This window comes from Ornithorhynchus anatinus, chromosome 1 (genome assembly GCF_004115215.2).
Source record: "Ornithorhynchus anatinus isolate Pmale09 chromosome 1, mOrnAna1.pri.v4, whole genome shotgun sequence".
NCBI lineage: Eukaryota > Metazoa > Chordata > Mammalia > Monotremata > Ornithorhynchidae > Ornithorhynchus > Ornithorhynchus anatinus.
In genome coordinates this window covers 26,891,151-26,915,304 of record NC_041728.1, presented here as the reverse complement: position 1 = coordinate 26,915,304, position 24,154 = coordinate 26,891,151, and the positions used below count along the sequence as shown (strand labels likewise).

The 24,154-nt window shown below is 50.6% G+C and overlaps 2 protein-coding genes across 7 annotated transcripts in view; both read right to left on the bottom strand.

Annotated features, from left to right (window-relative positions):
- CMYA5 (cardiomyopathy associated 5) overlaps positions 1 to 18,125 on the bottom strand; it is a 72,345-nt gene extending 54,220 nt beyond the window's left edge. The window contains exon 1 of one of the 2 annotated variants that reach the window (XM_039911370.1): positions 17,941 to 18,125. In XM_039911370.1, the coding sequence (XP_039767304.1) occupies positions 17,941 to 18,089 (149 nt within the window). In that variant the 5' untranslated portion in view covers positions 18,090 to 18,125. The remainder of the gene's footprint in view (positions 1 to 17,940) is intronic. The other variant, XM_039911369.1, reaches the window with a different exon arrangement.
- A 3,643-nt stretch (positions 18,126 to 21,768) lies between these two features.
- TENT2 (terminal nucleotidyltransferase 2) overlaps positions 21,769 to 24,154 on the bottom strand; it is a 64,530-nt gene continuing 62,144 nt past the window's right edge. For all 5 annotated transcript variants that reach the window (XR_003760425.2, XM_029067012.2, XM_039911368.1 and 2 more), the window contains one exon: positions 21,769 to 23,183. Coding sequence is in view for 4 of the 5 variants with exons in the window: in XM_029067012.2 (XP_028922845.1) it covers positions 23,109 to 23,183 (75 nt within the window). In the remaining variant the exon portion in view is untranslated. The remainder of the gene's footprint in view (positions 23,184 to 24,154) is intronic.

Here is a 24,154-nt window from a genome sequence, read left to right as displayed (position 1 = left end):
TCACCTTTCCACTCAAAGCAACACAGTAGGTTGAAAAAAAAAAAACACCCAAAAGAGATCAGATAGGAATCCCTTCCATGATTTCTTCCTCTGGGTCTTTTTCATTCCTTTGCCTATTCCCTCTGAACAAAGTGACTGGGACGCTGTCACAACAGTGGGATCTATTGCTGACAGATAGCTACATCTTCTGAAGAAAGGTTTGCTGTTGGCCCAAATACATGAAGACAAAACAGAAGAGCAGGCAAAAAGGACATGGAGAAAAGAAACGAACTGGAAAGTGTGAGTAAACGGATAAAAATAGTGCCTTCCCTCGGTGTCTAAAAGAAAAATAAGTTAGTTTTGTAGAAAAGATTCTTTAAATGACTGCAAACCGGCAGGAATGAGAATAGCATATTCCGGATTTTCCAGACGAGACCAAAAGAACAGACCTAACTGTATATAAAACTGATATTATTGAAGAGCTCCTAAATATTGATATGGAAGAGATGCCTTCTCCATGTCTGTTTGGGTTTTTTTGTATGGTATTTGTTAAGTGATAACTATGTGCCAGGCACTTTAATAAGCATTTAGGAGAGCATGATGTAACAGAGTTGGTAGACACGTTACCTGACCGAGGCAAGCTTACAGTCTAATAATAATAATAATACTAATAATGGTATTTTTTAAGTGCTTACTAAGTGCCAGGCACTATACTAAGCGCTGGGGTGGTATACAAAGCAAATCGGTTTGGACACGGCCCCTGAACCACAAGGGGCTCACCGTCAATCCCCATTTTACAGATGAGGTAACTGAGGCACAGAGAAGTGGAGTGACTTGCCCGAGGTCACCCAGCAGACAAGTGGCAAATCAGGATTAGAACCCATGACCTTCTGAGTCCCAGGCCCACGCTCTATCCAGTACACCCTGCTGCTTCTTTTTGCCAGGAATATCAGTATCTAATAACAAATACAACCCTCATCTGCCAAATGTGGTTTAAGACTTTGGGGCCTTTGTGGAACAGGGACCGCAAAGAACCCGTTACATTTTATCTTCCCCAATACTTAGTACAGTGCCTGGCACACAGTAAGGGCCGAAAAAATACCTTTAAAAAAGAAAAAAAGATTCTTTAAGCACAACAAAAGACGGGAGAATTTCGGAGTAAATGGGGCAGTCGGGATAAAGAGCAGATAGCTGCTCAGTGTAGTCTTTAGGTAAGTGTTGACTGAGGAAGATTTTAGAGAAACCCCTGCTTCCTCCTGTATTTTGTAGCAGACAGAAGAGGAGGGATGACCACCCAGGTTGCTTTAGGACCAAACTGACCATCTTGATGCAAACACATCGCCAGGATCGGATTGCATTCACCTGACAGTTGGGGAAGAACTCCGAGGGGAAAACTGCAGCACTCCTGACAAGAGTGTGATACCTATTTTTACAAATGGCCACTGTACCAGAGGCTTAGTGGATGGCCAGAGAAACACCCACATGCGACAAACGTTTCGGGAGAGAGCCTGGGAATCATGGACCCATAAGTGTCACTTTTATATCTGGCAAATAGGTCGACTCAGTTAAGGTTAAGATTAGTGAGCACTTAGAGAAAGATAACGCGGCTTTTCACCCTTCTCCTTAGACTGCGAGCCCTGCCTGGAACAGAGACCACGTCCGACCTGATTATCGAGGACCTATCCCAGCGTTTGGGAAGGTCGCTTGGAACGTTGGTAAGTGCTGGAGGATTCGACTGTAATCTCTAGCCTTTCATACTTAGAGAAGCAGCGTGGCTCAGTGGAAAGAACACGGGACTGGGAGTCAGAGGTCAAGGGTTCGAATCCCGGCTCCGCCACTTGTCAGCTGTGTGACTTTGGGCAAGTCACTTAACCTCTCTGTGCCTCAGTTACCTCACCTGTAAAATGGGGATGAAGACTGTGAGCCTCACGTGGGACGACCTGATTACTCTGTATCTACCCCAGCACTTAGAACAGTGCTCTGCACATAGTAAGCGCTTAACAAATACCAACATTATTATCATTATTACTTGACCTCTAGACTGTATGCTCCTTGTGGGCAGGGAATGAGCGGCATCTCCTAACGGATAGAGCAGGGGCTTGGGAGTCAGTAGGACCTGGGTCCTAATCCCAGTTCTGCCACTTGTCTGCTGCGTGGTCTCGGGCAAGTCACTTCACTTCTCTGGGCCTCGGGTCTCTCATCTGTAAAATGGGGATTGAGACTGTGCGCCCCAAATGGGACCTGGGCTGTGTCCAGCTTGATTAGCGTTTATCTACCTCAGCGCTTACAACAGAGCCTGGCCCAGAGTAAGCGCCGAACAGATACCATAAAAACAAAACAAAACTGCAAGAGGGAGAGGCAGGGAGGAGAAGGAGGCAAGAATCGGGGAGCCGGGAGCCACGAGGGCTGAGGGAGAGATCGTCCAAATCGGCCCCCGAGGGGACAGTATCACTACAGAAGGAGAAGGGAGTCAAGTAGGGATTGCTATGGGGGTGAGGGTGGGGCAGGAACTGATGTGAGGATGAGGGGGCGGGAGCTTCGGCTAGCCCTTTATAGACTGGAATTATCCCTTATCTCATTGTCTCCTCCTGTCAGAAGGGAATGTGCAAGTGACAGAGGTCCCTTCCCTTTTCAGGAGCAGAAGGCAGGGGGGAGTCAGCTTTCAGCCAGTGTCCTCCAATTTCCAATCTGAAATTGGCAATCCCAAGGGAGGGGCAAGGGTACACCTGGATAGGCAGCACCCCTCAAAATCTGGAAAACTGCAAGTTCATCCTTGAGGCTGTAGGATTGTTGTGGGCAGGGAGCGTGTCTACCAATTCCGTTCTATTGCACTCTGCCCTGTGAACTCTTCACCTAGTAAGCGCTCAGTAAATACCGTTGGTTGACTTGCGATTTTTTTTCCGCTAATGGAAGAATCACTCTAACGTACATATGATCCATTAGATGGGAAGCTCTTTGAGAGCAGGGATCATGTCTACCAACTCTATTGTACTCCCCCCAAGAACCTACCGCCGTGCTCTGCACACAGTAAGCACTCAATCGATACCACGGATTGACCGGTTTAAAAGGATTCATGGAATACCCACACAGCACTTGTTCCCCTGAAGGACACGGAAGGCACCGGAGAGTCACTACACAAAGTCAAGCTGAAACTCCCCGAACTCGAGAGCAGAGCCCCAAACTGTCCCTGACTTCACTTTGCAGCCTAAAACCCAGCAAAATCAATGACCCAACTATTCTTAGATCCTCCAAACAAAATGCCAGGTGAGTGATTTTTGCTTCCTCCCAACTCCCGGGCGTGTTAATTCTGTGAATAGTGAAAAAGCTTCAGGGCTTGCTGAAAAATGCCAGCCTTGGCAGGAATTCAGTTCACCAGAAAATGTCCTTCAGAACAAAATGAAAAGTCAAATCACAAGCCAAGGGAAGAATGAGAAGAAAAATCCCAAATGTTGGATGTCCACGAGGACAGATAGCCTGAAGTTCCTCCACGCAGCTGGGGGGGTCCCTCTCAATCGATCCATAATTATTGAGCACTCACCGTGTGCAGAGCACTGTACTAAGCAATTGGGAGGGTACAACAGAGTAGAGGTTATGGATGGGGCAGGTTGCCAGGAGGGGTTGGCGTGGCCTAATGGATAGAGCTCGGGCCTGGGAGTCAGAAGGACCTGGATTCTAATCCCCGTTTTGCCCTTGTTTGCTGTGTCACTTGGGGCAAGTCATTTAAATTCTCTCTGCCTCAGTTCTCTCATCGTAAAGTGGGGAGTAAGACCGTGAGCCTCGTGTGGGACAGGGACTGCCTCTGACCTCACTTGATTGTATCTATATCAGCGCTTAGCACAGTGCCTGGCACTCAGTAAGCACTTAACAAAGGCCACAGTTATTATCATTATTAGACATAAACTGCTTATAAAATCGGGAGCAGGAGGAAGAATGAGGGTGCCACTGAAAGTGGTACAAATAAGTCAGGAGGAGAGAGCTGGATATATTCATGCCCCTGAATAAATTCATTCCACGTACCGTTGAATATACATATGCTCATAAGTGCTGAGATGGTGTAAATTCCTAAGAGCTCATGGTCTTATGTTCTTCAGGGACCTCAGACGAACTCTGCTGCCAAACAGCTAGATCTCAAGTGCAAAAAAACCCACAGTCACACGATGATAATTAACGAATCGGGGACTTAAAAAACTCAAGCCAAAACCAAACCTCCGCGGAGATGTTCTGGATGGAACGGATTCCATCGATCGCATCGGGCCGGTTCTGTTTCCAAAGAATAATTGCTTATAATTAGGGAAGAGGGTCCCCCCCGTTTATGTGTTCCAGGGGTGGGAGTGCAAATCTCTCCGAGGTCGATCCGATCGAAAGCTGGCCCTGCCCTTGGATCACCTTGAAGTGGGAAGTGTCCTAAACATTATTATTTTTATGGTTATTATTATTAGAGATGATAATAGGTATTTGGTAAAGACTTATTATGCGCCTAAGCACTGGGGTAGATACAAGATCGTCATGTCTCATTTGGTAGGAGGGAGAACGGGAACTGAATCTCCATTTTGCAGGTGAGGGAACTCAGCCCAGAGAAGTGAAGTGACTTGCCCGAGGTCACACAGCGGATAAGTGGTGGAGTCAGCATCAACATCCAGGTCCTCTGACTCCCAGATTCGTGCTCTTTCCACTAGGCCACACTGCTTCTCTGCATTAGGAAGAAACCCAGGTAAAAAGTACTCTGCTTTGCCATATTCGGCCCAGCTCGGAGCAGGAGCAATAAAGGATAAAACAAAAGGGAGGAGAATTTTTTTAGGGGTTCGGGTCGCTTCCGGGCCAGGAGTCTTCGGTACCCGAGGGGTCAAGCAAGGGGGATGGAGCTTTGGGTTAGTTCTCTCAGATTCCCAGTTGGCCACGAACAAGTCAGAATTATTGGCTGGAACTCTAAGACCCAGTGAGAAGCAGCATGGCCTAGTGGATAGAGCTCAGACCTGGGAATCAGAAGGGCCTGGGTTCCAATCCCTGCTTTGTCACTTAATAATAATAATAATGTTGGTATTTGTTAAGTGCTTACTATGTGCAGAGCACTGTTCTAAGCGCTGGGGTAGACACAGGGGAATCAGGTTGTCCCACGTGGGGCTCACAGTCTTAATCCCCATTTTACAGATGAGGGAACTGAGGCACAGAGAAGTTAAGTGACTTGCCCACAGTCACACAGCTGACAAATGGCAGAGCTGGGATTCGAACTCATGAGCCCTGACTCCAAAGCCCGTGCTCTTTCCACTGCGCCACGCTGCTTCTCGAGAGAGAGAGAGAGAGAGCACTTCTCTGCTGTGTGACCTTGGGTAAGTCGCTTCATTTCTCTGGGCCTCAGTTACCTCATCTGGAAAATGGGGATTAAGACTGTGAGTCCCACATGGGACAGGGACTGTGCCCAACCTAATTAGCTCGTATCTCTCCCAGGGCTTAGTACTGTACTTGGCACACAGTAAGCGCTTAACGAATACCATAAAAAAATCATAATATCCCTGCAACCTGAGGGAAAAAGGAAAGAGCTACTTCAGCAGGAAACAGTAAACGGATAAGGCTAAATAGAGGAGACGAGGGAGACGGAGAGGGAAGGGGAAAGGAAGGCAGGAGGGAGAGAAAAAGGAGGGGTGAAGGGTTGAGGGAGGGGATGAAAAGAATGCACTGGGGAATCTCTCTGGAGCTCGGGCAGGAAGAAATTCATCTCAAGCTTTGTCCGACGGGAACTAAGTGAACCGCGTTTAGACTCCGTTCTGGGACATTCAAACGGCCGTCCTCCCCGCGGTCAGTTTATTCCCTGCTGTAGAGCTGTCCGTGTTGATTTAGGGGGTATCGACCAAGTAAGTGGTGATTACTCTGCGCACTCGGAAAGACCTAATATATATGGTATATCTGATCCCGGGCCCGTGCTCTATCCGGAGTCCAGAGAGCCAGCTTCCCGGCGGTGTTCCTCCGTGCAGCTAACAACCTCCGCCCTCGAACCTTCCCTTCTCCACCCGAAGTACCGGCCGGTGGGATTTCTCCGGCCTGGGTGCCCGACTCAGATTCGGAACCCTCAGGAAGTAGAAGGCCTGTTTCTCGGGGTGGGTAGAGCAGCGATACAGCTTAGTGGATAGAGCACGGGCCTGGGAGGCAGAAGAACCTGGGTTCTAATCCTGGCTCTGCCACTTGTCTGCTGGGTGACCCTGGGCAAGTCACTACACTTCGCTGTACTTCAGGTCTCCCATCTGTAAAACGGGCAGTAAGACCGTGAGCCCCAGTGGAACAGGGATTGTATCCAACCTGATTAGCTTGTAACCACCCCAGCGCTTAATACAGTGCCTGGCACATAGTAAGCACTTAACAAATACCACAGTTATTATTATTAATAATATCCAATGCCCCCCCCCCCACACACACACAGACACACCCCTAAAAGTGCTTGCAGAGAGGCCTGAAGGGGAAAGATTAAGCTGGGTCGTTTCCTCCCCTACACATTGTTTTGTGGTGAAGCGAAAGCTGTTTTCAGGACTCTGAGCAAGCCGAAGCTCGGCTTCAGGGTGAGCGTCCCCTTTCCCTGGGCTACATTTAGCACCCACGGATGGCCTCGAGGCCCAGCCTCCCCTCAGCGCTGGCCAACGCTGCTTCCTTATCAAAGCTCCTTCGTCCTGCGACGCTTTCTCCATAAATAGACAAAGAGAAACGCAGGCAGTCTGGAGGAGATAAAACACGGGTACATCTTCCGATTCCAAGGCGACTGCTTCTGAGCGGGTCGGGTCCGAGGTTCGGGACATTTGGAGGCGCTCTATGCACTGGCTCCTGCAATCTCGGGATTCGTTTCATTCCTCAATCAGTCTATCTGCGTGTGATAGACCCTGCTGGGTGCTAAACACTGTTTTAAGCTCTTGAGAAGTAGCGCGTCTTAGCTGAGAGGGCACAGGCCTGAGAGTCGGGGGCCTGGGTTCTAATCCCCACTCTGCCACTTATCTACCGTGTGATCTTGGGCAAATCGCTTCGCTTCTCTGGGCCTCAGTTCCCTCATCTGCAAAATTGGGATTCATTACCTGTTCTCCCTCCTACTTAGACCGTGAGCCCCAAGTGGGACCTGATCATCCTGTATCTACCCTGGCGTTTAGTACAGTACTTGACTCGTAGTCACTTCGCTTCTCTGTGCCTCAGTTACCTCATCTGTAAAATGGGGATTAACTGTGAGCCTCCCGTGGGACAACCTGATTCCCCTGTATCTACCCCAGCGCTTAGAACAGTGCTCTGCACATAGTAAGCGCTTAACAAATACCAACATTATTAAGCGCTGAGAAGCAGCGTGGCCTAGTGGAAAGAGCATGGGCCTGGGAGTCACAGCTCCACCACAAGTCTGCTGTGTGACCTTGAGCAAGTCACTTCACTGGGCCTCAGTTACCTCATCTGTAAAATGGGGAGGAAGGTGAGCCCATGTGGGACAGGGACTGTGTCCAACCTAATTAACTTATGTCTACTCCAGTGGTCGGTACATAGTAAGCGCTTAACAAGTACCAGTATTATCACTTAAAGACCACAATTATTATTACTATTGCAGAAGCAAGGCCCACGCTGCCTATCTTCAAGAAGCTCACGATCAAATCGGAGAGAAAGACAAATAGTGGGAGCTGGAGGAAGAACACGGGTAAAATGGGTAGATGACCGAGGTTGAAATAAGAGTAGTGTGAATATACGCCCGGATGAGGTAGCAGAAGAAATACATGCTGAAGGTGAGTATAAATATATAAACGCCAAGGTCCACCTTGCCCCCCTCAGCAGGTGGGTTGACAAGACTTAGGGTATTGGAAATTAATCAGGGAAAGTTTCACGGTGGAGGTGGGGTTTGGGGAGGGTTGGACTGGCAATTGGTGGGGAAGGAATTCCGGGCTGGGGAAACAGAATGAATAAGGGGTCGGAAATGGGGACGGGATCCCAACCACTGGCAAAGCCCCGCCTGGAGGATGCCTCTGAAACCTGGCACTGCCTCAGCAGAAACCATTCATCCATTCATTCATTTGTCTTTATTGAGCGCTTACCGTGCGCAGAGCACTGTACTGAGCACTTGGGAGAGTACCTTATAACAATAAGTAGACACATTCCCCGCCCACAGTGAGCTTATAGTTGGCATTTATTAAGCGCTTACTATGTGCAGAGCACTGTTCTAAGCGCTGGGGTAGATAGAGGGTAATCAGGTTGTCCCACGTGAGGCTCACAGTTAATCCCCATTTTCCAGATGAGGTAACTGAGGCAAAGAGAAGTTAAGTGACTTGCCCACAGTCACACAGCTGACAAATAGCAGACCCGGGAGTCGAACTCATGACCTATGACCCCGAAGCCCAGGCTCTTTCCACTGAGCCACGAGAAGCAGCGTGGCTTAGTAGAAAGAGCACGGGCTTGGGAGTCAGAGGTCATGGGTTCTAATCCCAGATCCTCCACTTGTCAGCTGTGTGCCTTTGGGCATGCCATTTAACACTTCTCTGTGTCTCAGTTACCTCATCTGAAAAATGGGGATGAAGACTGTGAGCCCCACATGGGACAACCTGATTATCTTGCATCTCCCCCAGTGCTTAGAACAGTGCTTGGCACATAGTAAGCACTTTACAAATACCATCATTATTACTATTAGAAGGGGAGACGGACAATAGAAATGAATAAATTACAGGAGGGTTCATAAGTGCTGTGGAGCTGGGAGGGGGGATGAATAAAGGGAGCAAATCAGGGTGACACAGAAGGGATTCCCATATAGATACAGGACTGTGAGCCCGTCACTGGGCAGGAATTGTCTCTATCTGTTGCCCAATTGACATTCCAAGCACTTAGTACAGTGCTCTGCACATAGTAAGCGCTCAGTAAATACTATTGAATGAATGAATGGACAACAAGGCAACAGGCCAATAGGCCAACAAGATCCCCTTCTGGCAAGAGAAAGAGAAGCGCTAGAATATTTCAGAAACGAGGGTCGAAGGAGAAGCGAACCGAGCTTGACGGGTGAAAGGTGAGGGAAGAAGAGGAGTGCGTGAAAATGGGAAGGGGTGGAAAACACAACAGAAAAAACCAGGTGATGGCGGTGAAACTAGGGGTTGCAGTGAGAAGGGGAAGATGGCTGAGGGGTGGATGGGGGCAGGAGAGACTATGTAGTGGGCAGGAGAAATAAGCCTGAGGAGGAGGTTACGGTCAGACGCCATTCTGTCACCACCAAGCAGCTGCTCTGGACTCCAGAGTTCTGCTCTCTGTGTTCCTACACAACCCCCGCGGTGAGGTCGCAACCCCAGAGAAAAAGAAAACAGCATCAGATAGAGAGCTTTCGCAGACAGAAGAGGATGGAAGAAAAAAAGGAAAATAGCAATAATGATGGGCTAGAGGATATGCATAATATCTGGAATGTATCTACCGTTTTTGTCCCCACAGCGTTTTCCCATCAGTCGTGCCATTTAATCTTCACCACGGCCCCCGGGAGGGAGAGGGAGGGAGGCATTTTACGGATGAGGAAACTGAGGAGCAGAAAGTTTAAGCGCCTTGCCCGGAGTGATCCAGCAGACCCGCCAACTCCCGGACCCATACTCTTCTTGTCGGGAGTCCTAATGACCTTGAGCTAAGTCAGGCCTAGCCAGGAGGGGGGATCAAATTATTGGAGCTGGAGGCATTTTCACCGGAGATTTGCAAATTGTTCACCCACATGCCGCCGTTGGGGGTTTCTATGGAGCGTGAAGTTTAAGAAGCTACAGTGAGTACTTCTATGCCATTTTCCCAATTAAAATGTATACTCCATGCGGGCAGGGAGAGTATCATTTCTTTGATTTGTACTTCCCGAACCCTCGGGACGATACATTACACCCTAGCGATGCTATTTCTTCGACTAATACAACTAAGCTAAGATTCCTACTGCATTCCCTCTAGACTTGTCAGCTCACTATGGGCCGGGAACCTGCCCGCTAATTCTTCTGTATCGTACTCTCCCAAGTGCTTAGTACACTGTTCTTCACATAGTAAGTGTTCAATAAATACCACTGATTGATTCCCATATTTGGTTGGCCACCTGTAGCTTACGGCCTATTTAAAAAAAGTAAGGTCCAGAAGAAGTTTTCAGGATAGCTACCTCATAATTTTCTATATCTTAATGATCGGCAGATAAAACCAGGATCCGGCACCCTTCCCGCGGTGCTTTCATCGGAAGGGCATGGCAGAGTTTTTCTGCAGGTTGAAAGGCAGGGATGGAGCAAGCAAGAAGCAAGGATCAAGAGTACAGAGCAGAAAGATTGCGAAAAGGAACTTAAAATTATTTGCCACACACCAGGGTTGTTGGGAAGGAAAGGTGGAAACGGGAGACGCGGAGCAGGTGTAAAGCTTAATCAATCAACCAATCAATCAGTCGTATTTATTGAATGCTTACTGTGTGCAGAGCACTGTACTGAGCGTTTGGGAGAGTACACTATACCAGATACATTCCCTGCCCACAACGAACTTACAGTCTAGAGGGGACACTAAACTCCTTCTCTATTTTCCTGCTACTTATAAATTATTTTAATGTCTGTCTCCCCTCCTCTTTAAAGAGATTCTTGAGGACGTTCAGTAAGGGGGACAGGCGCAGAAGGAACCCTAAAAATTAATTATTATTATACTTGTTAAGCGCTCACTATGTGCCAAGCACTGTTCTAAGCGCTGGGGTAGATACAAGTTATTCAGGCTGGACACAGTTCCTGTCCCCCCGGCGTTCATATTCTTAATCCCCGTTTTACCGATGAGGTAACAGAGGCCCGGAGAAGTGAAGCGACTTGCCTAAGGTCACACAGCAGACCTGTGGCAGAGCCAGAATTTGAACTCAGATCCCCTTGACTCCCAGGTCCGTGCTCTAGCCGCTAAGCCACGCTGCTTCTGGTTGAACTGGGGAGGGGTTGTTGGGTGACATAGATCACAGTAGCTACCAAGACAACGTATGGGGCAAGGCCAGAATGTCAGAACAGGGCTGTGGTTCAAATAAGTTCCGAACATTTTTTTTAATGGCATTTATTAATCGATCGATCGATCAGTGGTATTTACTGAGCACCTATTATGTGTAGAGCCCTGTATTAAGTGCTTGATAGAGTAGCAGCGTGGCTCAGCGGAAAGAGCACGGGTTTGGGAGTCAGAGGTCGTGGGTTCTAATCCCGGCTCTGCCACCTAGCAGCGGTGTGACCTTGGGAGAGTCAATTAACTTCTCTGTGCCTCAGTTACCTCATCCGTAAAATGAGGATTAAGACTGTGAGCCCCACGTGGGACAACCTGATCATCTTGTACACCCCCAGTGCTTAGAACAGTACTTGATACATAGTAAGCGCTTAACAAATGCCATCATTATTATTACAACAGAGCAGAAATAGCACTTTCCCTGACCATTCAATAGTATTTATTGAGCGTTTACTATGTGCAGAGCACTGTACTAAGCGCTTGGAATGTACAATTCAGCAACAGATAGAGACAATCCCTGCCCAGTGACGGGCTCACAGTCCAATCAGGGGAGACAGACGGACAAAAACAAGACAACGTCATCAGGTTGTCCCACGTGGGGCTCACAGTCTTCATCCCCAGATGAGGTAACGGAGGCTCAGAGAAGTTAAGTGGCTTGCTCAAAGTCACACAGCTGATAAGTGGCGGAGCCGGGACAGGCGCCAGGCACTGTACTAAGCGCCGGGGCGGATACAAGAAAATCGGGTTGGACACAGCCCCCGTCCCACGTGGGGCTCACAGTCCCGATCCTTATTTTACCGATGAGGAAACTGAGGCACATAGACGTTAAGTGACTTGCCCAAGGTCCCACAGCAGACAAGTGACTGAGTCGGGATTAGAACCTATGACTCTCTGACTCGCAGGCCCGGGCTCTAGGCACTAGGCCATCCTCCTCCTCACCCGTTTTTGGTCCTGAAGTTTGAGGATCGAGGTTTATCCGTTGTTTTAGGCAAGGGACTCCTCATTAGTCTGCAAGTTCCTCGAAGACAAGGACTGTATCTTCCACTTTCATTTTATGCTCCCAAGGGCCCTAAAGCGGCGCTCTGCACACACAGCAGGTGCTCAATAGAGCCTTCCGAGCAGAGCAGACGCTCAATCGATGGCGCCTCCTTGCCCCCGACATAAGCACCGGGGTAGATACGAGGTAATGAGGTTGGACACAGTCCCTGTCCCGCGTGGGGCTCACGGTCTTAATCCCCATTTTACAGATGAGGAAACTGAGGCACAGAGAAGCGAAGTGACTTGTCCAAGGTCACACAGCTGACAAGCGGCGGAGCCGGGATCAGAACCCAGGTCCTTCCGACTCCCGGGCCTGTGCTCCGTCCACTAGATCACATTTAAAGGTGCTTGCTAGTTTCTCTTTCTGCCTGACCTTCGATAACCTTGGATGTGTTATTGGCTTGGGGTCGAATCAGCATATTTAGGTAATGGGGCAAAATGAGAAATATGCGCAGGTAAAGATGAATTACTGACAACTTTGCTACCTCTAAGACCAATCACAATTATAACAGTGGCGTTAATGAAACGCAACGTGCTTATGGACAAAAGAATCAGGTCGGACACAGTCCCCGTGCCACTCGGGGCTCACAGTTTAAAAGGTAAGGAGAGTAGATATATCATCTCCATTTTAGAAATGAGGAAACTGAGGCCCAGAGGGTTAAATGACTTGCTCAGAGTTAGGACTAGAACCCCAGGTCTCCTGACTCTCGGGCCCCACGCTTTTACCACTCTGCAACTCTGCCTCCAGAGAGCTATTCATTTCACTCATCTGCAGCCCCCTCCACTCCGCAGAAAGTGCCCTCTTTAAGGTCACGGACTGATCTCCTTCTGGCCTAACCCAAAAGCCTCTAACTCCATCCTAATCCTCAGTGACTTCTCGGCTGCCGTGGACCACCCCCTTCTCCCGGAGACACTATCTAGCCTTGGCTTCACTGACCCCGTCCTCTCCCGGTTCTCCTCCTACCCCTCTGGCCCCTCACTCTCAGTCTCTTCCGCGGACTCCTCCTCTGCCTCCTAACAGTGGGGGTCCCTCGAGGCTCAGTGCCGGGTCCCCTTCTCTTCTCCATCTACACCCGCTCCCTTGGGAACCTCATTTGCTTCCGTGATTTCAACACTGATGATTCCCAAAGGTTCCTCTCCAGCCGTGGCGTCTCTCCAGTCCCGCATTTCCTCCCGCCTCGGGGACATCTCTACTCGGCTGCCCTGCCGACGTCTCAAACTTAACGTGTCCGAAACAGAACTCCTCATCTTCCCGCTCAAACTCCAGTCTCCTCAAGACTTCCCTCCGGTGACACAGGCCACTCTCACTGGCCTCGTCTCACAAGCCCACAGCCTTGGCCTCATCCTCGGTTCCTCTCTCTCATTCAACTCGCATATGGTGACTTTGCCACCAATCCAAATCTCTAGACTCCACCCCTCACTCTCCGCTCAAACTGCTGCCAAGCTGATCCAAGTACAGATCATATCCTATCTTGACCACCGCATCAGCCTCCCGCCTCTTCCCTCTCCAGTTCGGTCCATTCATTCATTCAATAGCATTTATCGAGCGCTTTCCGTGTGCAGAGCATTCATTCATTCAATAGTATTTATTGAGCGCTTACTATGTGCAGAGCACTGTACTAAGCGCTTGGAATGAACAAGTCGGCAACAGATAGAGACGGTCCCTGCCGTTTGACGGGTTTACGGTCTAATCGGGGGAGACGGACAGACGAGAACGATGGCGATAAATAGAGTCGAGGGGAAGAATGTCTCGTAAAAACCGATGGCGACTAAATAGAATCGAGGCGATGTACATTTCATTAACAAAATAAATAGGTTAATGAAAATATATACAGTCGAGCGGACGAGTACGGTGCTGTGGGGATGGGAAGGGAGAGGGGGAGGAGCAGAGAGAAATGGGGGGAAAAGAGGGTTAAGCTGCGGAGAGGTGAAGGGGGGTGGTAGAGGGAGTAGAGGGAGAAGAGGAGCTCAGTCTGGGAAGGCCTCTTGGAGCAGGTGAGTTTTAAGTAGGGTTTTGAAGAGGGGAAGAGAATCGGTTTGGCGGAGGTGAGGAGGGAGGGCGTTCCGGGACCGCGGGAGGACGCGGCCCGGGGGTCGACGGCGGGATGGGCGAGACCGAAGGACGGCGAGGAGGTGGGCGGCGGAGGAGCGGAGCGTGCGGGGTGGGCGGTGGAAAGAGAGAAGGGAGGAGAGGTAGGAAGGGGCAAGGTGATGGAGAGCCTCGAAGCCTACAGTGAGGAGTTTTTGTTTGGAGCGGAGGTCGATAGGCAACCACTGGAGTTGTTTAAGAAGGGGAGTGACATGCCCGGATCGTTTCTGCGGGAAGATGAGCCGGGCAGCGGAGTGAAGAATACACCGGAGCGGGGCGAGAGAGGAGGAAGGGAGGTCAGAGAGAAGGCCGACACGGTAGTCTAGCCGGGATACAACGAGAGCCCGTAGCAGTAAGGTAGACGTTTGGGTGGAGAGGAAAGGGCGGATCTTGGCGATATTGTAGAGGTGAAACCGGCAGGTCTCGGTAAGGGATAGGATGGGTGGGGTGAACGAGAGAGACGAGTCGAGGATGACACCGAGATCGCGGGCCCGAGAGACGGGAAGGACGGTCGTGCCATCCACGGTGATAGGGAAGTCTGGGAGAGGACCGGGTTTGGGAGGGAAGATGAGGAGCTCAGTCTCGCTCATGTTGACTTTTAGGTGGCGGGCCGACATCCAGGTGGAGACATCCCGGAGGCGGGAGGAGATGCGAGCCCGAAGGGAGGGGGAGACGACGGGGCCGGAGATGTAGATCTGCGGGTCATCTGCGTAGAGATGGTAGTCAAAGCCGTGAGAGCGAATGAGTTCACCGAGGGAGTGAGTGTAAATGGAGAACAGAAGAGGGCCGAGAACTGACCCTTGAGGACTGTACTGAGCACTGCACTGTACTGAGACTGTACCAGATCACTGTACTAAGCGCTTGGAATGTACAATTCGGTAACAGATAGAGACAATCCCCGCCCAATAACGGGCTCACGGTCTAAATGGGGGAGACAGACAGCAGTCCGTGTCTCTCCCCTCCTCAGAAGCCTCCAATGATTGACTGCCCAACCACCTCTCCCGAAACTCCTCACCATCAGCCTTAAAACACTCCTTACCTACCTCACCTCATTGATCTCCAACTCCAACCCAGCCGGCACTCACCGCTCCATCAACTCCAACCTGCTCTCCGTACCTCAATCTGTCAAATCCCACCACCGGACCTCTTTTCCTCCCCCCTTTCGTATCCAGCAAACCGCCTCTCTCCCCATCTTCAAATCCATCTAAAATCACGTCTCCTCCACCGGGCCTTCACAAACTAAGCCCTCGCTTCCCTGTTTAAACCCTCCCTTCTGCGTCACTTATGGATTTGAGTCTGTTCCCCTTGAGTGCTTTGAAATGCATCCTTTTCCCGGTCCCCTAGCACTTAATAACAATAATAATAATAATAATAATAATAATGATGATACTTGTTAAGCACTTACTACGTGCCAAGCACCGTTCTAAGCTCTGGGGCAGATACAAGTTAATCGGATTGGATACGGTCCCGTTCCACAGTGGGACTCACAGTCTTCACCCCCATTTTGCAGATGAGCGAACTGTGGCCACGTCCATCCGAAATTCATTTTAACGTCCATCTCCTCCAGTCTGTGAACTCCCTGTAGGCAGGGATCACCTACACCTACACCTTCGTATCGTACTCTCTCAAGCCCTTATTACGGTACTCGGCCCCCGGTAAGCACTCAAAAAATATATCGATTTGAAAAAGGAGTTGGAACGGAGCGGGTGGGGGAGGAGAAGACGAGGCAGGAATGGATCATCATCATCGTCATCATCATCACGAAGCGCCATCGAGTCGTTTCCGATCCGTAGCGCCTCCACGGATAGACTTCCTCCAGGACGTCCTGTCCCCCGCCATAATCCACAGCCTCTCTAACGGTTCTTCCGCTACGGTTGCTACGAGCCCGTTGTCGGGTAGGGATCGTCTCTAACTATTGCCGAATAGTACTTTCCAAGCGCTCAGTACAGTGGTCTGCACACAGTAAGCGCTCCATAAATACGACCGAATGAATGAAAGATCGAATGGTCTCCATCCATCGAGCCGCCGGCCTGCCCCTCCCACATTTTCCCTGGACTTTTCCTAGAATCACTGTCTTCTCCAGAGAATGAGTCCTCCTGATCACGTGTCCATAATGGGCTAATCTAAGTCGAGTCACCTGGCCTTCCAAAGACCACCCTGGCTTAATCTGCTCCGAAAGCCATCTGTTTGTTTTTCGGGCAGTCCATGGCATTTGCAAAATTCATAAGGAAAGCACCTCCTTGCGTATAATGCCCATAAATGGTCCCTCCATATAGGAGAACCACAGTCGCCCAGAACCAGATCTCCCGTCCCGTCTCCCGGGAGTTGCCGCGGCACGCTGCCGGCTGGGCTTTTAGGAGAACGTCCGGAAAGACTTCCAGAACTAAACGGGGAGTCGGCCCGACCCCGCGGCCCTCGGCAGCGCGAGGGCCTGGAGGAGGGCTGGGGTTCGAGGTTGGACCAAGAGCCGGAGCAAGTCGGCTTCGAGTGGCAAGGGCCGCTGAAATTCAAGACTCCCAAGCGAATCCCTCGCGTAAACAAGATAAGCGGGTCACAAGGAGTCGGTCAGTGGTGGGAGGAATGAGGGAACGGTGTGTCCTGACGATAGCAAGACCCGTCACTCCAAGGGACGGGCTTCTTGGCTCTGGAGGTGGCTTCCGGGGCCAACCGGTGCTGGGGGTGGGTGAGGGGCGGGGGGCGGGGAGGGTAAAGGACCTGCAAACCCCGTCGGCGGTCACTTTCCAAGCCCCTTCCCCCGTTCCCCTCCAACCCCCTTCTTTGCAATAGAGCAAGGTTGTGGGGAAGCTCAAAGAGTGGCAACCCGGAGGCCAGCTGGGAGGGGACATGGGGCCACTGGGAGGGAGAGAGAGGGAGGAGAGGGGGCAACTGGGAGGGAAAGAGAGGGAGGAGGGAAGGAAGAGGAGGAGGAGAAGGGGGAGGAAGGAAAAGGAGGGAGAAGGGAAGGAAGAAGAAGGAAGGAGGGAGGGAGGAGAAGGAGAGGGAAGGAAAGGGGAGGAAAAGGAGGGAAGAGAAGGGAAGGGAAGAAGAGGGAAGAAAGAGGGAGGAGAAGGGGGGGGAGGGAAGAAGGAGGAGGGAGGAGAAGGGGAGGGAAGAAGAAGAAAGAAGGAGAGAGGGGAAGGGAAGGGAAAGAAAGGAAAGGGGAGGGAAGAAGAAGGAAGAGGGAGGGAGGAGAAGGGGAGGGAAGGGAAGGAGAGGAAAGGGGAGGGAAGAAGAAGCAAGAAGGAGGGAAGAAGAAGGAAGAAGGAGGGAGGAGAAGGGGAGGGAAGGAAAGGAAAGGGGAGGGAAGAAGAAGCAAGAAGGAGGGAAGAAGAAGCAAGAAGGAGGGGGGGAGAAGAAGGAAGAAGGAGGGAGGAGAAAGGGAGGGGAGGAAAGGAAAGGGGAGGGAAGAAGAAGGAAGAAGGAGGGAAGAAGAAGGGGAGGGAAGGGAAGGAAAGGAAAGGAAAAGGGAGGGAAGAAGAAGCAAGAAGGAGGGAAGAAGAAGGAAGAAGGAGGGAGAAGGGGAGGGAAGGGAAGGGAAGGAAAGGGGAGGAAAAGGAGGGAAGAGAAGGAAGAAGTAGGGGGGGAGGGAGGAGACGAGGAGGGAGGAAAGGGGAGGGAAGAAGAAGGAAGAAGGAGGGAAGAGAAGGGAAGGGGAGAAGGAAGAAGGAGGGAGAAGGGGAGGGAAGGAAAGGGAGGGAGGAGAAGGGAAGAAGGGTGGAAAGGGAGGGAGGAGGAGAGAGAGGGAGGGAAGGACGGGGAGTGGGAGGGAGAAGGGGAGAAGGAAGAGGAGGGAAGGGAGAGGAAGGGGGAAAACTTTAGGAGGAAGGGAAGAGGCGAGGAGGGGAAGGGGAAGCAGGTGAGAAGAGCGGGCAAGTGGGCGCTACCTCCCGTCCGACTCGTCCTCGGTTTCGGCCGCTGTGTCCTCCTCCTCGTCCTCCTCCTCCTGGTGGTCCTCCTCCTCCTCCTCCTCGTCCTGGGGGTCCTCCCGGGGGTCCCCGCGCTCGGCCAGCTCGTCGTCGTGGTGGCCGTCCATCCCCCCGCCCGGCAGGCCCCGCACCGGACCCCCCGCACCGCTCCGCACCGCACCGCCCGAGGCTCCCGGCCCGGGACGGCCCCGCCTCCCCCCCCCCCCTCCCCCGGGGAGCACGTGGCATCGGGGGCCACGGGCCCTCCCGGGCCCCGCCCCCCGGCATGATCGCTGGGGGGGCGTGCAGGGAGAGGGGTGCACGTGGGTAGGTACGTACGTCTCGCTACACAGACACACACACGCACATATGCATATATCTATATCGACCTATATGTGTCGATAGATTGATAGATGGGTCTACAGAGAGAGATATATGCATAGATCTATATATTCCTATATAGGTAGATTAGGGATAGATAGATAGATAGATAGATAGATAGATAGATAGATAGATAGATAGATAGATAGATAGATAGATAGATGGATAGATGGATAGATGGATAGATGGATAGATGGATAGGTAGGTAGGTAGGTAGGTAGGTATGTAGGTAGGTAGGTAGGTAGGTAGGTAGGTAGGTAGGACGGACGGACGGACGGACGGACGGACAAACAGGACAGATAGGACAGATAGGTAGGTAGGTAGGTAGGTATGTAGGTAGGACAGACGGACAGATAGGACAGATAGGACAGATAGACAGACAGACAGACAGACAGACAGACAGACAGACAGATAGATAGATAGATAGATAGATAGATAGATAGATAGATAGATAGATAGATAGATAGATGGTAGGTAGATAGACAGATAGAGACAGGACAGAGAGATAGGACAGATAGATAGACAGAGACAGACAGGATAGATAGGTAGATAGATAGATAGATAGATAGATAGATAGATAGATAGATAGATAGATAGATCGATCGATAGATCGATAGACAGGGAGGGAGGGAGGTGGACAGACAGCTAGATAAGACCTGAGCCACCTCCCCTGGGCACCCTGCAGCCCCCCAGGGCAGGTTGCCTGTCCCCCCCAGCCTCGTCTCCAACTGGAATAATAATAAGGTTGGTATTCGTTAAGCACTTACTACGTGCCGAGCACTGCTCTAAGCGCCGGGGTAGATACAGGGTCGTCGGGTTGTCCCACGTGGGGCTCGCGGTTTTAATCCCCGTTTGACCGACGAGGTCGCCGAGGCGCGGAGAAGTGAAGTGACTTGCCCGAAGTCATACAGCCGACCGGTGGCGGAGTCGGGATCGGAACTCGCGACCTCTGACTCCCGAGCCGGGGCTCTTTCCACTGAGCCACGCTAGAAGGCCCTCCGGCCTGGCCCCCCAGCCAGCTCCGCTTTGGGCGAGGCCCCGCGCACCTCTCCGGGCGATGGGACTTGCGCTCCTCGGGAGCCGGCTGCACCGCCGGGGACGGGGACGGGGATTAGACTGTAAACCCATCGATGGCAGGGACTGTCTCTGTTGCCGGTTTGTACATTCCAAGCGCTCGGTACAGTGCTCTGCACATAGTAAGCGCTCAATAAATTCTATTGAATGAATGACAGTGACACGACCGGGACCGTCCCCTCCCTCCCTCCCGGCCCAGCGACGAGCCCGGCAGATCGCAGCAACTGAAAAGTTCGGCGGGGCTGAAAGTAAACCCCCCCGACCCGCCCACCTCGGCCTCCTTCGCCCTGAACCCTTTCCTTCCTTCTCCGTCCTCCCTTCCCTTTTCACCCCTGCCGGCCAAGAAAGCCCGCTCAGATGGGATTTGCCGAGAGCCTGCCGGGCGCGATGCGTTTACCCGTGCACCTGGGAAGCTACGAGCAGGAGACGCATTCCCTGCCCACCGGGATCTTATATTTTCAAAGGGTGTGGGGGCTGGGGGAACGGGACGTTTAATTGGAATAAATCGAACGTACACGTGCCATGTACATCTCCGGGTATAGATACGGAAGTGCAAGATGGAATCGGGCTGGGCTGTGGATAATTTGTCCGGAAAGGCCTCCTGGAAGAGAGGGGATTTTAGGGCTCTAAGGGGGAAAGGGCTGAGGCCTGGAAGATTCAGAGGGCAAAGAGGGGGAACAACGCTACCTAGGGAACAGACCCATCGGATGAGGTGAGAGTTAAGAGATCTGCTGGGGAGGAGCTAAAGATGAGCTGGAAACTAAGCAGATACGTAAGACAGAGAGACCTGGTGGGGCCTAGAGTCTTAATCCCCATTTTCCAGATGAAGGAACTGAGGCCCAGAGAAGTGAAGTGACTTGCCCTAGGTCACACAACAGACCCCACTTCGCTCTCTTCTCCCACTCAGAATGGAAGCTTCTTGTGGGTAGGGTGTCTGTTGCATTTCCCAAGTGCTCAGTACAGTGCGCCGTTCTAAGTGGACACTCGATTAGTATTCATTGAGCGCCCATGTGTTAAGCGCTTGGGAGAGTGCAGAAGATACTCTTCCTGGTTACATCATAATGGGGAGAAAAGAGAGGCAAACGCTATTTACAGTAGGGGGGGAACAGGTAAGAGGAGAAGCTAACCCCTGTCCCTCTCCCATAAGCGGTGGAAGGGGCCAAATTTAGCCTGCTCCCTCGCCGGGGACCGGCGGGTCTTCCATTTCTAAACCAACGTACCCAATTCAGGGAATTAAAGTGAAATCACGGTTTGCATTCCTGTAGAGCATCGGGGCAGAGAGAGGGGAGAGCGACTCTCAAAAGCCTCCAGACCAAATGGAACTGGCCTCGTTAAACTGTAGGTAAAAGCGGTTTTCGTCGGTCCGATGGGTTCCCGGAAGCCCTTCAGCCCTCGCTCCCAAAGGCAATCAATGGCTTGGGTTACAAAGGGCAGCTGTGCCTGTGTAGTTGGTCCGGCTGACCGACGGTCAGTACAGGGCAAGCGCCCACACATCCAGACACACCAACACATGGTCTGATACCCGAATACACGTTGAAAGCCATGACTACACCCGAGAGACCATCCCACACCCGGATAGAGAGGGCCGGGAACACCAGAGAGAGAGATGGAAAAACAAAGTTAAGGGGTAAACGCGAATAAAGTGAAAAGGCTTGCGGAAATAGCCACGGCAGAGAGAGAGCGAACTGACGCCTAAGGGGGGGGGGGGGGGGGCGAGGATGGTGAAAAACGCGAGGGAGACGGAAAGGCAAAATGTGGGGACGAAACGACCGGAAGACGTGAATCCTAACAAAAACGGCCGAAGCCAAACGATAGGAGGTCTGCTGATGCCGGAGGGGGAATGGTGCTGGAGGTGAGGGAAAAGGAAGAGAGCTGGTCAGATAGAAAATGACCAAAAAATATCGAAAATCAAGCGCCAAAAAGCAGCAAGCGAGCATGTCAATAGCCAATGAACAAAAACGATATAACTCCTACACCTTCTCAACCAACAAATAAGCGAAATAGGTTGTTAGCGGAGATTAAGGTTAGTGCTGCGATTAAGAAGATTAAGAGGTATTTTATGAATTGGTTGATCTTTGGATCCGAGTTTACATATCAAATGGAAAATTCTATGATCGAGTAATTAAAAGCGTGATGGGTAGGAGGAAGCGGCACGCCCCCATCTTTGACAGAGAAGAGGTGTTTTGGCTAGAGCAGCTTTACTGTATTTCCCACGAGTGTTTTAATTCAGCGAGGGTACGGATAAATTAGAAACAGGCGAGACCGGCGTATTTTGCCTCCCTCCCTCCAGGTAAGAGAAGCATTATCTGGGCGAGTTGGCGTGCGAAGCAATCGAAAGGTCCTGAAAAAGGATATTTTCCATACATAAACTTTATTCCTCTCGACACCATACAAAATAAATTTAGGAGAAAAATGAAAATATGCACCTTTCTGAAATCAATAAACTGCAATGATCTGAACATGAATCGGTCTGCGATAAATACGTTAGAGGCACAAACTGCGCTACAGCAGGTCTAAAAGAAGGTTCACACAGTCCTTTTTTTTTTTGGAAAAGTTAAAATTTTTCAAGTTTTTTTTTTATATTTCGATTTACAGTAGCTGACCAATTTACAATATTTACACAAAATGAAACCAACTTGGTTTATTTTAGCAGCTATCTGAGCAGCCACTAACTACTTTCTTCATATGGAAAGAAAATATTTTTTAAAATGTTACATGATCTAATCATTTAGCCTTACATACACGGGATTTACACTGGGTTATTTAAAAGTGGGTGGTATATCTTGCTACCTAAAAAAAAGGAAAAAAAAAAAGAAAAAGAATCCAATCTAAACGATGATGATTCCCGTATTTTGGAAGTCAGAAGACAGCCGATATTTTAGGGTGTAATCTCACCTTGGCTACAGGGGAGAAAGATCTCGCAGTAAACCAAGTAAAGGAAAAACGCCCCCGGATTAAGCCCAGCACAGGTGACGTTATCCGGGGGCCAGGCCCACGCCAAGCAGATCCCGCTGAAAGATCGACCCATCTCGTACACCCGCTTGCACACGCGTCAGGGTAAAACCTGCCTTCGTTTCGATGCGTGAAAATTAAAAAAAAAAAGAACAAAAAACTTCAGTAGTAGAGCGAAAGCACGAAGCTACTGACACCCCTGGGGCAGAGACACGAACAGAATGGAGGTGGGAGAAAGCCATCCGGGAAACCTAGGCCAGGAAAAGCTACGCTAGATTTCCGTTGGCCCGAATTTTCTGGGTCTTCCTCCCAGTCCTCCACCTCTCTTTCCTCGGGCTGCCCCGGAAGATGAAACACACGTCCGCCACTGGTGAGAATGCAGGATCAGAGCTCCATTTCTTCAGTGTTAAATAAACATCTGACAGTACGGTTGTATTTTTCATAATGCAGATATCCTTCCGTTTACTCTGGTAATCTTCTGAAACATCTCTGACCTCATGCCTACTTATCCCTCCTTCAACAAGTCAGTGATATGAACATCGTCAAAAAGACGCGCTTTTGAAACGGGGTGGTATTAGCGAATGTTATAGCAACAAAATGTGATCTGTCATACAATTATTTCACTTTTAACAAAACTTGAACAAAGCATTTCATTAAAAAGAAACTAACTGAGGGAAATAAAATGCACGGCGATGGTGGTAATTATTGTCCTTTATTTGTCAGAAGGGAGGAGAAGCCAGTTATCTCTTCTGTATGGTCGCTCTTAAGGGTAAGATGCTGTTCAAGTCTCTCACGTTATGCAATCTGTGCCACGACTGGAGGAGAAGAGAGAGCATATTTTTAAGGGGTAACTCGATTCTCTATTTCCAGTTAATTAGCATTCAAGGAAACAGTCCGATGAAGCCCCGGTACGACCTTCAGAGAGCCGCCGAAATGCCTTTCATTCAGAACGTACGGTTGTCGTTCAGTAAGATTAAGTTTCTGAAGTCGAGAGAAAATCAAAACCACGGGTGTCCCGTCCTGGCAAGTGCAAGACAGGGATCCCCTCTGGGAGGTCTGCAACTGAAGGGCAGGGGGCGATTTGGCTGGGCGGAATCCAAGTGGAAGCGACTCTCAAATAAGGCCCTGGGAGTCACCCAATGCACCCCGCCCGTGGATAGGGGCCGGGCCCTCTGTGACCTTACGCAGGCCTGGCCCGACGAAGCTTCCGTGGTTCTGCTGCTCTCCCTGATCTGCTTTCCAGGAGCTGGGCTTGCTTGATAAAATGCAAATTCACTCAGTAGTATCTATTGAGCGCTTATCAGGCGCAGAGCACCGAAGGGAGCGCTCGGAATATACAGTTCGGCAAGAGAGAGAGACCATCCCCGCCCAATGACGGGCTCACAGTCTAAACGGGGGGCTCACGGTCTACGAATCGGCAGCGGGGCTCTCCTCCCAAGACAGGTTACTTGGCTGGAGAAGAGCTCAATACCGAGTCCGGCCCCCATGGGGGACGGGGACTGTGTTCAACCTGATTAACCTGTATCTACCCCAGCGTTTAGAACGGTGCTTGGCACAGAGTAATCGCTTAACAAATATCGTAATTAGTATTATTATTATTACCCCGCAGGACTCAATCATCCGCTTGAGGGTCTTGGGCCGTCTTAGCGGGTTTGTGGCTTTTAACAGTCACACATATTCACCCAACCTCAATAGCTCTTTGGAGGAACTAGAGAAATCTAACTAAAAACAATCAAGTTTTCCCCATAAGAGCATTCCTTTGCGGTGCTCCAGTAGGTTCTGTACT